Source organism: Sarcophilus harrisii, chromosome 2 (assembly GCF_902635505.1).
Source record: "Sarcophilus harrisii chromosome 2, mSarHar1.11, whole genome shotgun sequence".
NCBI lineage: Eukaryota > Metazoa > Chordata > Mammalia > Dasyuromorphia > Dasyuridae > Sarcophilus > Sarcophilus harrisii.
In genome coordinates this window covers 595,356,826-595,371,539 of record NC_045427.1, presented here as the reverse complement: position 1 = coordinate 595,371,539, position 14,714 = coordinate 595,356,826, and the positions used below count along the sequence as shown (strand labels likewise).

General features: G+C 34.3%; 1 protein-coding gene across 5 annotated transcripts in view; it reads left to right on the top strand.

Moving 5' to 3' along the window:
• WDFY4 (WDFY family member 4) overlaps positions 1-14,714 on the top strand; it is a 486,698-nt gene that overhangs the window by 358,772 nt on the left and 113,212 nt on the right. For all 5 annotated transcript variants that reach the window (XM_031956283.1, XM_031956282.1, XM_012539778.3 and 2 more), the window contains 4 exons: positions 6,142-6,290; positions 11,744-11,864; positions 13,468-13,553; positions 14,631-14,693. In XM_031956283.1, coding sequence (XP_031812143.1) covers positions 6,142-6,290; positions 11,744-11,864; positions 13,468-13,553; positions 14,631-14,693 — 419 coding nt within the window. The remainder of the gene's footprint in view (positions 1-6,141; positions 6,291-11,743; positions 11,865-13,467; positions 13,554-14,630; positions 14,694-14,714) is intronic.

Below are 14,714 nucleotides of genomic sequence, written 5' to 3'. Positions count from 1 at the left end.
CAACTACCAAAAGAAAATATATTCTTTTGTGTAGAACACCCACAAATAAGTGTATGGAAAGAAAGAAGGAAGGAAGGAAAGAATGAGAGAAGGAAGGAGGGAAGGAAGAAAAGAAGGAGGGAAGGAAGGAGGGAAAGAGGGAAGGAAGGAGGGAAAGAAGGAAGGAAGGAAGGAGAGAAGGAAGGAAGGAGGTAAAGAAAGAAGGAAGGAGGGAAGAAAGGAGAAAAGGAAGAAAGGAGGGAAAGAAGGAAGGAAGGAGGGAAGGAAGGAAGGAAAGAAGGATAGAAAAAAAGAAAATTCCTCTAGAAAGGTTTGAATTCATCAGCATGTCTTGTCAAACATAGTTTTAAGTAATGATAAATGTTGGAGGGAATGTGGGAAAATTGGGAATCAAGGCATTGATGGTGGAATTGTAAAATGATCCAAACATTCTGGAGAACAATTTGAAACTATGCCCAAAAAGCTATAAAATCATGCATACCCTTTGACCTAGCAGTGTCTCTACTGAGTCTGTATCCCCAAAAGCTCATAAACTAGAGAAAAGAATCCACATGTGCAAAAATGTGTGTAGCAGCCCTTTTTTATTGGCAAGGAACTAGAAATTGGTTGGATGCTCGTCAATTGGGGAATGCCTGAATAAATTATAATATATGAAATGTTCTGCCTCAGTTTCTCTGAATTGTTCTGCCTCAGTTTCCCTGAATGTTATGCCTCAGTTTCCCTGGTGGCAACCCCCCTTCCTAGTCATTAGGACTAAGATTATTTGGGCTGGGAGCCCTGGCTACTCTCTCATTCCAAAGAGTCATAAAACTCCAAGTGGTTTATTTCAAACACTTGGTTACTTTCTGGCTCAGACATCCTGTTTCTAGCTTCTTCAATTATTAGAATTTATGATCCTTCCTCCTTACCCCCAACCTGTCAGAACTGAATTTATTGTCCTTTTCTGGAGTTCACGCTCATCAGTGCTCTACCCTCCCTCGCCTTTGTTTCCCTGATCACTGGAGCCCTGTAAGAGTCTCTGGAATCCCTCTCTCATTGTTGGATGCTTTGAGACAAGAATCCCATCCACCCAGCTAAGCGTCAGACATGAATCCTGTCTGGTTGCCAGTCCAAACTCTCAACTAATAAAATATTAAAAACCTCTAATTTCTATCTTGTCTCAGTTTCTCCAGCATTACAGAATGTAAAGGAAGATTATTGTTCTGTAAGAAATGCTGATTTTAGAAAAGCCTGGAAAGACTTACATAAACTGATGCTAAGTGAAATGAGCAGAACCAAGAGAACATTGTATACAATAACAACAAGATTATTTAATGATCAACTGTGATGGACTTGTGATGGAAAGTGCCATCCACAGCCAGAGAAAGAGCTATGGAGAATGTGGATCAAAACATAGCATTTTTACCTTTGTTGTTGTTGTTTGTTTGTTTGTTATTTTCCTTTCTCATGTTTTTTCCCCTTTTGGTCTGATTTTTTTTGTGCATATGATGAATATAGAAATATGTTTAGAAGAATTGCACATGTTTAATCTATATCAGATTGCTTGCTGTCTTGGGAAGGGGGAGGAGGGAGGAGAAGGATAAAAACTTGGAACATAAGGTTTTACAAAAGTGAATGTTGAAAACTATTTTTGCATATGTTTTGAAAAAATAAAATACTATTAAAATAAAAACACTTAAAAATGCATCCCTTCCAAAAAAGATCAAAAGTTAAAAGCATGTTTTTCTATTATCTATATACAAATAGTATGAGATTGCCAACTTTCTTTCTATTCAATATATTTTTATTAATGTAGTCTAACATGGGGTCTTTTGGGGGAAAACATCACAATTTTGACCATTGTAAAACCAAAAGCCACTAAAATCCCAAGACTTTTTTTCCCTCTTGAATCATGATTGTAGCTAGGATAATGCCTTATCTCCTCCACTTAATGCTGAATTCAGTTTTTCCTAATTTCAAGTCCAGGATTTTCTCCATTGCACCATCTGGCTGTCACATGAAATTTATTCAGGTATAGAAATGAAGGATAGAGGCAGCATACCTCCTAATGGAATTCAAATCTTAGACCTAAAAAAAAAATCCTACTACCTTTCAGGAAGGCTTGATGATTGTTTCTTCTTATGGAGTATATTAGAGAGTTTGTGCTTAGTTGACTCCAAATACAGATCTCATTAAGAATACTTATTAGGTATATAATGACAACAAAAAAAACAATTCAGAAAGATATACTATTTAGGACTATATACTCATTGAGTTATGGTCTAGAACTAGAAACATGGGTCTGTGTTTTACAAAGTATTCTAATAAACTCAAAGTAAACTAATAAACTCCAGAGGAATTTTTCTTTCCTACTTACCTTTCTTCCTTCCTTCTTTCCTTCCTTCCTTCCTTTCTGCTTTCCTTTCTTTTTTCCTGCCTTCCTCTTCTTCCTCCCTCCTTTCCTCCCTCCTTTCCTCCTCTCTCTCTCCCTCTCTCTCTTTCTCTATCTCTTCTTTTTCTTTCTTTCTTTCTTTCTTTCTTTCTTTCTTTCTTTCTTTCTTTCTTTCTTTCTCTCTCCACCCCCTCCTTCCTTCCTTCCAAATTCTAGACCCATGTTTTGGGAAATCTTTTAGTTCATAACCCTCTTTTTACAGGTGTTTTCCAGGTTAAACTGAGTCCCTGTTTATTATACAAGTAATAAATGGCAGATTTGGTATTTGACACAAACGAATTCATTAAATGTTTCTTAGTTTCAATGTCCTCATTTGTAAATTTGGGATTAGAATAAAAGCTATCTCATACAGTTTTAAGTATCCATAAAGATAAAGTATGTGAAGTAGTTTGCAAACTATAAAATATTGTATGGATGTGAACCATTATTATCATCTTAAAATATTTTACTTTTAAAACCAAACATTCACACCTCTTAAAAAGATCAATAGGTTCATGGCAAGAAGATATCTATAATATGAATAGCCTAGAGATAAATTCATTCTATGTTCCATTTAAATGTAATAATAGGTATCTATTCACTTAGGTTCATGTTCCAGTTGTTTTAAATGCCTATCCTTCCCTAAAGGATCAATCTTTAAGCTATTATATTCTGTCTCACCAAACATCTTTCTTGTGGTTAGGTTTATATTGGTTGTTACTTAAGTCTCCCAGAAGGAAAGCTCTCAGAGATCAGGTTTGAAAAAGCAAAACCTTTCAAGATAACATGGCATGAAATTTGTTGAAGGGCCACCTGCCAAAATGTACATGCAAACACACATAAACTGGAATTCAGGGCGGCAAAAATATTTTGGTCACTTAATTTCCCACATAAGGAATGGTACATTTCTTCAGAGAACTTCCTAGGCCAGATAGAAAATTTTGGAACACAGAAAATGGATTCTGGTTAAAATAAATAAGGTGTTTCATGTATGAGCCTCTGATCCAAAGGGTAATTTTTGATGACACAGCGCCCTGAAAAAAAGGCTTGAAGATTAAATAAGGAGTCAGAGGACATTGGCTATGGGAAATTAGACTTCTAGGTATGCCATTAATTAGGAAGATTAGGTAGGTCCTAATTTTGTTTAAAAGAGGGGAAAATATTTTTGATTAATATTTATTAGTGGAGAAGTCAGCTTTTATTTTCTTTCTGACCTTTCTTTAACACATCTTCATTTGCACAAGTAGTTGGAAATTTTTATTAGAGCTACTGCCTTCCTTTCATGTAGCTTAAAATGCTCTTTCAACATTATCTTATTTATTCTTAAAACGGAAAGAGAAGGAAACAGGTATGTTCCCTAATTTGGCTTTAGATCAAGCTAATTGAACAGATTTCTATTGAGAATAATTTGGAAAAAAAAGAATAAATTTTTTTTTAAGGGCACAGAAATTTTTTTTTTATTTTTTTTATTTTTATTTAATAGCCTTTTATTTACAGGATATATGCATGGGTAACTTTACAGCATTAACAATTGCCAAACCTCTTGTTCCAATTTTTTACCTCTTACCCCCCCACCCCCTCCCCTAGATGTCAGGATGACCAGTAGATGTTAAATATATTAAAATATAACTTAGAAACACAATAAGTATATATGACCAAAACATTATTTTGCTGTACAAAAAGAATCAGACTCTGAAATATTGTACAATTAGCTTGTGAAGGAAATAAAAAATGCAGGTGTGCATAAATATAGGGATTGGAAATTCAATGTAATGGTTTTTAGTCATCTCCCAGAGTTCTTTTTCTGGGCATAGCTGGTTCAGTTCATTACTGCTCCATTAGAAATGATTTGGTTGATTTCGTTGCTGAGTATGGCCTGGTCCATCAGAACTGGTCATCATATAGTATTGTTGTTGAAGTATATAATGATCTCCTGGTCCTGCTCATTTCACTCAGCATCAGTTCGTGTAAGTCTCTCCAGGCCTTTCTGAAATCATCCTGTTGGTTATTTCTTACAGAACAGTAATATTCCATAATATTCATATACCACAATTTATTCAGCCATTCTCCAACTGATGGACATCCATTCAGTTTCCAGTAAAAAAAAGAATAATTTGACATGAGCTTGGTTAACAAATGTATAAGATTCACATTCTCTTAGATCAGAGTTCAATCATATAATTTGAAATTAAAAGAACTTTCAAGAAAGCATCAAAAGTTCATCTCATTTTAACATAAATATTTCATTTTATTCTTATAAAAGTTCTCAAGAATTAATTTTTGTAAGTTTTCAAATAAAAAAGACTAAGACTGACAGACATTAAGTGTCTTGCTCTGAGTTACACACCAATTAAGTATCTGAGACTGGATTTGAACTCAGGTTTTTCTGACTGTGGGTTATGCACTTATATTTTGAAAATAGTTTGATAACTATATTTTAATAGAATTTATTTTCTATCTTTTGTTTTATTCATTATTCATTCATAAATATTTTGAGAAGTGTTGTATAGACTTCACCAGACTATGAAAAGGGTTCATGACACAAAAATAATTAAGAATTTGTGATCTATTGAGATGTCCTCATTTTGCAGCATTCAGAGGTAAAGTGATTTGTTTAAGATTTACAAATAGCAAAAAGGAGAGTTAGGATTTGAACCTAGCTATCCCTGATTAAGGGTAGTAGTCTTTATATCCCTCTCTCCGTATTGTTCTCTTAATTGAAGTTTAGAATTGAGAAGGTGACTCTATGATTACCTAATCCAACTCATTTATATAGTACAATTTAAATGGTCCTACAAAAGGGCCATATGTTTTTTCAATCTCTTGCCCAATGTTAAGCACACAGTAATTCTTATATAAATATCATTAAGCCAGTCATTTGCAGGAGGAAATGTCATGTTCTTCTTTAAGCTTTTCCAAAATAAATCACATCAGAACTTTTAATCTTCTCTCAAATGCTTAGTAATGGAAATTTGTTAGGGAGTTAGGCTTTTCTCTGACTTTTTTTTAGGGGGAGGCAATTAAGGGTTAAGTGAATTGACAGCTAAAAACTGTCAGAGGCTGAATTTGAACTCAGCTTTTCCTGACTTTAGACCAAGTCTATCTACTGCATTATCTAACTATCCAAGAGCTCTTGTCTCTAAATGGAATTTGCTTTCAATTACGCTATGATTCTTCTGCACGTTGTACAAATATGTGCTGAAGATTATGAGAGATACAAAGAAGGCTAAGACATCTGCATAAGGAGAATATGAACTAGCTGGGGAGGGCTATTACACACCATGTGAAAATTTAAGTAACAGCAGAGCAATGTGTGGTTAATTGCCACACAAATGATGGAGAAAAGTAGTATCAAGACCCTCTTCCTTTTTATTAAATGTCAAAAAAAATTTCCTTGATGGATTGTGGATTCACACACCTTTGCAAAAACTCTGCTTCCACTTAGGGGTCTGTGAACTACAGATTGGTTATAACTAATACAGGCAATAACCATCATGATGGGTTGTGTCTCCTTTCATGAAAACAAAAAAATTAATTCAAATTCAGATTACATTTTCAATTCATCATGACCATATTTAGGTTTCCTGCCTTTTTCCCCATTAGACTGTAAGCTCCCTGAGAGAAGTTTGCCTCTTTTTGTACCCCAGTGCTTAGTATAGTACTTGTCACATAGTCCATATATATAAGACATATAAAAATGTTTATTGATTGATTGATTGATTTTCTCCTAGGTATCAGTGAAGCATTCTGTGGTGATTGTCCAAGGACATGTAGTATCAGAAGGAGTGCTACTCTTCGGCCAGCAACATTTCTACATCTGTGAGAACTTCACCCTCTCTCCTCTGGGGGATGTTTATTGTACCAAACACTGCTTGTCCAAGTGAGTTCCTCTGTTCTTCCAAGGCACTGACCACACACAGTCTTCCCAGTAGACTCCTGCTAGAGTTTTATCCTGAAAATGTTTGCAAAGATGGAATGGAGAGCCAGGCTGCCTCCGGCTTTCCATTTGCTTCTGTTCTTTTGTTGTAATCATTTTAGTCATGTCCAACTCTTCATTGGGTTTTCTTGGGCAAAGATAATAGAATGGTTTGCTATTTCTTTTTGCAGCTCATTTTGCAGATTTGGAAATGGAGACAAACAGGGTCAAGTGATTTGCCCAAAGTTACATACTAGTTACTTAGTGCGTGAATTTTCTTTTGAACTCAGGAAAATGAATCCTGCTTGATACTCTATGAACTACCTTCCTCAGAACTGTTAAACTATTAAACATTTATATAGTTTCTACACAGGTGAAATTTAATTGATTACTTATGGTGCCCATCCTGAAATATAAGCAGATTAAATGAGTTTAATTTCAGAGGTTTTATCATGAACATTTCCTGGAAGATAAGAAATGAGTTTATGGGATAGTTTTGAAGATTCTCCCATATTTGACTAAATAATAACAGAATGGAACATCTTTTTTTTATTTTTCTTCATTCCTAAAGCTGAGCATTATACATTCCTGCTATGGTTTAAAATATCTGATGCATGAAATAAGTAAAATTAAATTGTCTATTCATTTGTCAAATCCTTTCCCCCATAAAAGGTATTTGATGTTAGTCTAAGAAAGCATAGAATGCCTCTATCTTGGCACTTTAACAGTAAAAGATATGAATCTCTACATTAACCTTCTCCCCCATACTATTAGCTCTTCTACAAAGTTATCCTATTAATAGCTAATAGGATAAATAATAAAGTTAATAGGATAACTCCTATTTCTATGTGTTTGTACTAATCTCTCCTATCCCTGAGGGCAGGAACATTTTGTGTTTTGTGGTTGTAATTTCTCCAGCCCCTTCCAAAGTGCCTTGATGGCAGATGTTCTTCATATTTCTTGGTTGAATTTTAGTTTCCTCATCAACATCAGCATCAACCTTAATACATTTTTATTAGTCAGGTAACACTGTGCTCTTCAGGAGAGGAAGATGTATAGCAAGCACATGGTCCCTTCCTTCAGGAATTTACAATCAAGACATATCATGTATCAGTGCCAGATTTGAGGTATTTATATTAAGACTTCAAGGAGTTCCGAAGCATGAGAGATTGTGTCTGACTTAGGTACATCAGAAGATTTCATAACAAAGGTGGGACTGGAAAAATGGACCCTTGAAAACTGGACCATTTTCTGATATCTAGACAGAATAGACAAGTGGGGAATTGGGACAGTGAAGAACCAATCATATGTGTATGGTAATAATTCATGATTTATTTAGTTAGTTTTCACCATGCCTTTTCATGACGTGCCCTCATGTTAGCTAACATTGGAAAGAATCTTTTGCTTCTAATTTATAAGTATATTTATCAAAATATGTAAGGTTTGGATGGCTTTTAAGAAACCATATAAAAGTTTTCAGCAAAATCTAGTTCTTGCCTCTTAGAAAACCCTCCCCTAAAATTCCAGGTTATTCAAATATTCTCCAGTCTCTGAACCTTGACTACTCGAAAGCAGATTTTACTAGTTGACCACTGAGTGTAGACATTTAATAGCCCATTTTTATAACTTATTTAGTCTAGAGCAGAACAGGAATTGAAGGAAAATGTATGGAAATGGGGCATGGGAAAGAATCAGTCTACCTACCCCCTCTTTGATTCAGAATTGCTTGAAGATGTTTGGCATTCCCTTCTTTTCTAATCTCCATCTTTTATTTATATAGAATGTTCATTTAAAAAGGTCTTTTGCTATACCCAATTGATGAAAGTCCTATGTTTCTCCAAGGCAGTAGGGATCGTAATTAATACTTGGCGCACTCCTACCATCTTATTGCTCATGTTTTATTGATACTGATCAATATTGAAAATGGGTTTGTAGACTTGGCTTCCTCAAAATATGAGCACTTTCTACTCTAGCTGAAGAAATAGCATGTGCAGGTAAAGTCTGGAATGAGCTACTGTTTCTCTTTCTAGCACTGTTTTAAATCTAGTTAGTGCTAGATGATATCTTATTGATCAGATAAATTACATTTATGAGATGAATCTAATAATGATCAAATTGGCCATTTCTGGATTTCTATAAAAACCAAATTGTCAAATACAGATATTCATCTAATCTACAATAATAAAAGATAAAAATTATGAATGGAAATTCAATTTCTCAAAGCACACATAGGAACGAATACAAAAAATATATTCTCTTTTTTAATGTAAAGGGAGAATTTTATTAGTTTCTCATTTAGGGTATCATTTTTACCCAACCTACCTCAAAAAGGTGGTTGTAAGATGGTTGAAAAATTATCTGAGTTTCTCAAATCAATTTGACATACTCTCTTATCAGAATAAATGCCTAGATGAATAGTCCATTCAATTGTTTTCTGAATGTATAAAAGCAAACCTGCTAGAAATGAAATCTATAAGAACTGGACAACTTTTCTCCAGGAACATAATCAACTATATCCAAATTTGGATTGGAAACTTAATGATTTTTACCTTTTTCCATCAAAGATAGCATTGCTAATAGGCCTGTTGGCAATTATAAGTATTCTTGCCCTGATTTTACATTGGTTTACTCTCATCCTTTCTCATATATTTTTATATAAATCATGAAGCATAGGGAAGTTTGAATTGGTGTGTGATATATTCAGTTCTTTAATCTTGAATTCATCACATTAGCTGTATAATGGATTTGATGTTTGTTTTGTTTTGTATTTTTTTGCAATCCAAACAATCTAATTTATTATTTTAAGAGCCTATGGACTCTTTTAGATCAAGTGCTTTTTATGGCAGAAATTGATAGTTTCAGGCCATTGTCTTCTAACATCAGTTCTGATTAAAACAAAACAAAACAAAACAAAACAAAAAAGCCACCTGTGTCCATGCTATAGCCATAGGTGTCACTTATGCCAATTATATGTTTCAGAAATATCAGAATTCAAATCATTATTGTTAGCAAACTTAATGAAGATAATAGGTAAAGCCATTTCAGAAGTTTATTTGTCGATACCATGACAACCAATCATGGCAAGGAATTGTGAACAACGGCCAATTAAATCTGGCTTTAGTTTACATAAAGAAAGCCATGGACACATCTGCTCCTTTTAACTTACTGCCCTCAAGGGAAATGAACTCACATTTATTTCTCTGAAGCCTTAGAAGATGGCATTCACAAACATGCTTTTACTAACAACATTATGCAAGAAAAACTCCAATTCTGATTCTCTTTTGTGACAATCACTTTGAGCCAGCCACATAATTCTATATATTTCAGAATTTTTTTCCTTCTTTAAGCCAAACAGCTTCTCCATAGCATACTGGCAAAGTTTCTAGGGAATTTGCAAATTCTCTAGCAGTTCTTCATGGTTTTCCTCCTTTTTTCATCTCTAGTGTAGAGGAAAGTAAATTGAATTTGAAATCAGGAAACCTGGGTTTGAATCTTGGTTCTTCCTTCTATCAGTAATATAATATTGGATGAGGCATCTGCTAAATGATACTAATTACAATATCCACATTGTCTGTCTCACTGGTGGTTGTTGTGAGAATCAAATTAAACAATGTCTTTTAAAAACCATTAATGCTATGTACACTGAGTGTTGTTATTACTAAAATAGTTAGATTTTCCTATATGATTATTAAAAGCATCCACTAGGCAATTAGGATATCAGTCCTAGAAAATGTCCTACTTATGTTAAGGAAAATTATATAAAGAATATTCTTTCATATCATAACCTTTGGCTTTTCTGAAGGTTTGCTCTTTCTTTAAATGTTGGATAAAATAATAATAATAAATTTTTATAATACCTTGAATTACATAGCACCCTGCCTCCATGATCTCATTTGATAATTAGAACAAATGAAGTAGGTAGTATTATAATACCCATTTTGCAGATGAAAAAACTCAGATGTATAGAGATTAGGATATTAGCAAAGTTCTCTAATAGGTCTTCTGACTCAAAATCCTATGTATTTGCCATTTTTCAGTTTTTCTTCCCTTAGATTTGAGAAAAAAATTGACTTGCTGCATTTAAGTCTTGTGAAAATAAACTTCCTTCCTGGATTAAGGCAAGCAAGTGCTGCTGACCTCAATCTGTTCATTTAGATTTCATTTTCTGTAAACTGCCTTCATTTTACTTTCTTGAGTTGAGAGTATTTTCATGACCCTCTCTGTGTTTATTGACTTGTTATCCTTGAACCCCACTTTTTAGATAGTTACAATAACCCAGACACATCAAAGGAGGTATACTCCTGCTTTTGGACTTTTTTGACCTACTCCACTGACCAGCCATCTACAAGATCAGGGCATGTTAATCTCCAATTTTGACCAAGAAAGGAACAAGGCAGAATGAATCTGAGATCTTTCAGTGATTGTATGAGGGACAAAAATAACTCTACTACTCCTGTCCTTTCCAATTCTCAGAATTATATGTGTATGATGTATATAACTGTGGTAGGGATAAAACATGTCATTTTGTATATATATAACAATAACTATATATGTTCATAGTATAAGCAATCATCCAATGGAGAATAACTGACTCCAACTAAATAACAAGTTAGAGTAAAAGAAGAACCCAGAATTCTGAGTATAGAATAAAGAATAAGCAATGAGTTAATTAAAGGTTTATATAAAAACTGAAGACTAACTTAGGCTGATAGCTCAGAGGCTTTAGAGAACTAGTGCTTGGCTGCTATTCTGCCCCAACCAAGGGCTGGAAATAGGCTGGCCTATTCAAATTCTGGTCCCTTGAGTGATTAAGGAAACTCAGAGTAATTCTCAGCTAGAACTGGGGAAAATAGGATTGAAGTAAACAGAGGAAGTTTGCTTGCTCACCAGAGAGGGGAAAAACAACAGAAAGAGAGACAGAGACAAAGACAAGAGAGAGAAAAAGTGAATAAATTCCCAGGTCATGAATAGGATTTATCTGCTGAGCAGGGGCAAGTATCCAGAAATCAGAAATATTTAAGTAGAACTTATCTCCTAAGCCATTCAAAGTTTAGACACTGTTTATTTTATTAATTCTCTTTCATTGTTCAATTGCATTAATTAGTACTTTAAGAAAACCCTTATACTTTAAGGAGATCATGTTGCACTTAAGATAAGGAAGTTGTAGCAAAGGCCACTAGTTTTGTCAAAAATTTTTATTATTTTTCCTTTGTTTTACAAACCAGCCTCTTAAAGGATTCAACTCAAATCTTCTCCTTTGTTAGCACCAAATGCTAATATCGAATTACCCTCTCTATGTTTGATATTAAATTTAAAAAACAACCCATAAAGCAAATGTTCTTGTAAATAAACCAATTTATTTATTTTCCATTTGTGTTCATTTTGAACACTATTTTTTTTCTCTTGTTTTCTTCCAGCATCAGTGATCCATTTATTTTCAATATGTGCAGCAAAGACAGACCTTCAGATTATTACACTTGCAATCGACATTCCTATGGTGACATTAAGGAGATACATAAGATGCGCTTTTTGCTACAGGTATGTATCAACCAAAGATACCCCAAGTAGGAAAAGCAATGAGTTAGAGGAAAGAAGCTTTTAAATGTCAACTATTTTAAATATTCCCAGATTTCAAAGAACCATTTTGATTACTTTGAGCTAAGTAACAAATACAGAATACTACATGGAAATTATTTGAAGAAACTGAAGTCATTTAACCTAAAACACAAGGGATATGACCATTGTCTTCAAATATTTGAAAGCTATTCTGTGAAAGAGGGAATAGCTTTGCTCTGCTTGGCCCCAGAGGCAGAATTAGAAGTAATAGGTAGAAGTTGCAAACAGGCAAATTTATACTACAGTGTCATGGAGAAATTCCCAATAGATGAAACTTGCCAAAGTGAAATGGGGAGCCTTAAGATGTAAAAGGATCCCCCTCTCTAGTGATCTTCAGACAAAACTATGACATGATTTCTTGGATTTGATATTAAAAAGGATCCTCTCTCAGATATAAATTAAGCTAGATGTCTTGAGGTCCTTTAAATTTTGAAATTGTCTGATTCCTTATTTCTCTATGAATGTCTTTTAGAACTATCTTTTTTAACTGCCCAGGCAATCTCAATCTTAGATGTCCTGGTATATCATAATTATAATTGAAGTGTCTGCTATCTTTCTCCCTGTGAAAAAGCCATTTATCTCAAAAATTGCAGCTCTCAGGTCTCTGATCCAACGATATGTCATCAAACAAAAGATTGTTTTGAAAACAGTAGTTAGATGTTCTTCCCAAAAATCTTTCTTGGACATCTCACCACAATATGGCTGTGACTCCAACTTCTCAAAGACCAGAACAAAGTAATCATCCCAGATAGATCTTATAAAATTGTACAAGGTTTGAGAATGGGCCAACTTAAGTACTTTGTAGAGGGGATTTTTTTAGGTTCGATTTAGATTAGATGGTTCTGAAGTTCCTTCCAACTCTGAGTTCTATGATGCTGTGACTGACTATGTGCCTTCCCAGAGAGAACTCTCTGAGCTCAGTTTGAAGGGGCTTGTGGTCAGACAGTTGGCCAAAGGATGATGAATATTTATGACAACAGCAACCCATTAAACTATTTTCTAAGCCTTAGAAGTATTACAGTATGCATTAAGGGAGGGAGTCCATACACCAATGAAATCACAGATCTTTCTTCAAGTCAAGTCAACCAGCTTTTATTAAGCCCCTACTATGTGTTGAAGATTATGGATACAAAGAAAAACAAAAATAACAAGTTATGTTCTCATGGACTTCTGTGACAGTAAATTAAATCTGCATTGGTAGATAAAGAGTGTCTATAAGTAAAAAAACAATTTAGTAAGTAAATTAGAAAGTAAATTCAATTAAAATGAAAATTTCAACTTCATTCTATCCATTCAGTTCTTTCATTCAATTCAATCAGTATTTAGTGACACACACTAGTTATACAAAAATAAAAAAATTCACATTAAAAATATTTATTAAGCACCTACTATGTTCCTAGCTTTGTTTTGAGTGCTAGGGATACAAAGACAAAAATGGAAACAATCCTGTCCCTCAGAGAACTTAGATTCTCTGTTCATCATCTAGAGATCAAAAAAGTCAGTAAAAACTATTTTTTTTAAATAGGAGATTGCCTTGGAAATCTTCTTCAGAAATGGTTATTCCAAGTTTCTTGTCTTCCATAACAGTGACAGAAGCAGAGCTTTCAAAAGGTAATGATTGGGTTAGACATTTGTGTAAGTAGTTGGAGGGAGTTGGAGATGCAGGGTGGGATAGGGACAGTTGGGAGGGAAGGTTAAAAAGAATAAATAAGATAACCAGAAAAGGAGAAGGATGAGGGAAGATTGCAAGTATATAATGAGCATTTGGAACAAAAAATGATGGACACATCCTGCCTCAAAGTCTTGTCAGATATCTCATATTGACATGGAGATAAGCCTGAATTTCCTGAAGACCATGAGCCAAAAAAAGATTATCATTTGAGCAGTATACCGCACTCTTTTTGCCATAAGGGAGGAGAGGTTTGTCACACTAGATGATGTGTCCAACAGATGATACTGTAGAGGGCCAGAATGGAGAAGTATACTTGAAACAAGGTATTAACTCAGTGGAACTGATGAGATAATGGTTCTCTAGTTCACATATATCTATTATGATATAATGATATAATCACTCTAAATTGGCATACACTCAGTATGCTGTAATGATGTAATTGTAATAGGGTATTTAAACTGGAGACAAAGTCAGACTCAGACAGAGACTAGTTGAGACTGGCAGACTACTAGAGGAAACTGAGTCAGATTGAGACTGGGTCAGACTATGACAGACACAGGAATATCTTTGAAATTTAGGGTTAGAGATTTAGAACTGGATGGAAATTTCAAGAAATTGGAGAAAACTGATGTTCAGAGAGGATGACTTTTTCAAGATCACATTGAAAGTAAGTTGAGTCAGATTCTCTGAGTCTATATCTCTCTCTCCATTGTAAAAGATTTAATATCAGAAACATCCAGATCAATATCTGCCCTTAATAAGAATTAGCTGCATTTATTTTTGTTGTTCAATTGTTTTCAGTTATGTCTGACTCTTCATAATCCCATTAGGGGTTTTCTTAGCAAAGATATTGGAGAGGTCTGCCATTTCCTTTTCTAACTGATTTTTACAGATAAGGATACTGAAGCAGGGAAAGATTCTATAGTGACCAGTTTAAGGCTATGAAAATAAAAAATAGTGGGAAGAAAGACTGCTGAGCTTTAATACTCATTGAGATGTTTCTTTTTCATTTGTAGCTTTTATTCAGTACAACCTGGCTTAAAGGGAAAAGGCATCACAGAAGACTCACTCAATATAAGGTAAAACATGGGGTTTCCTAC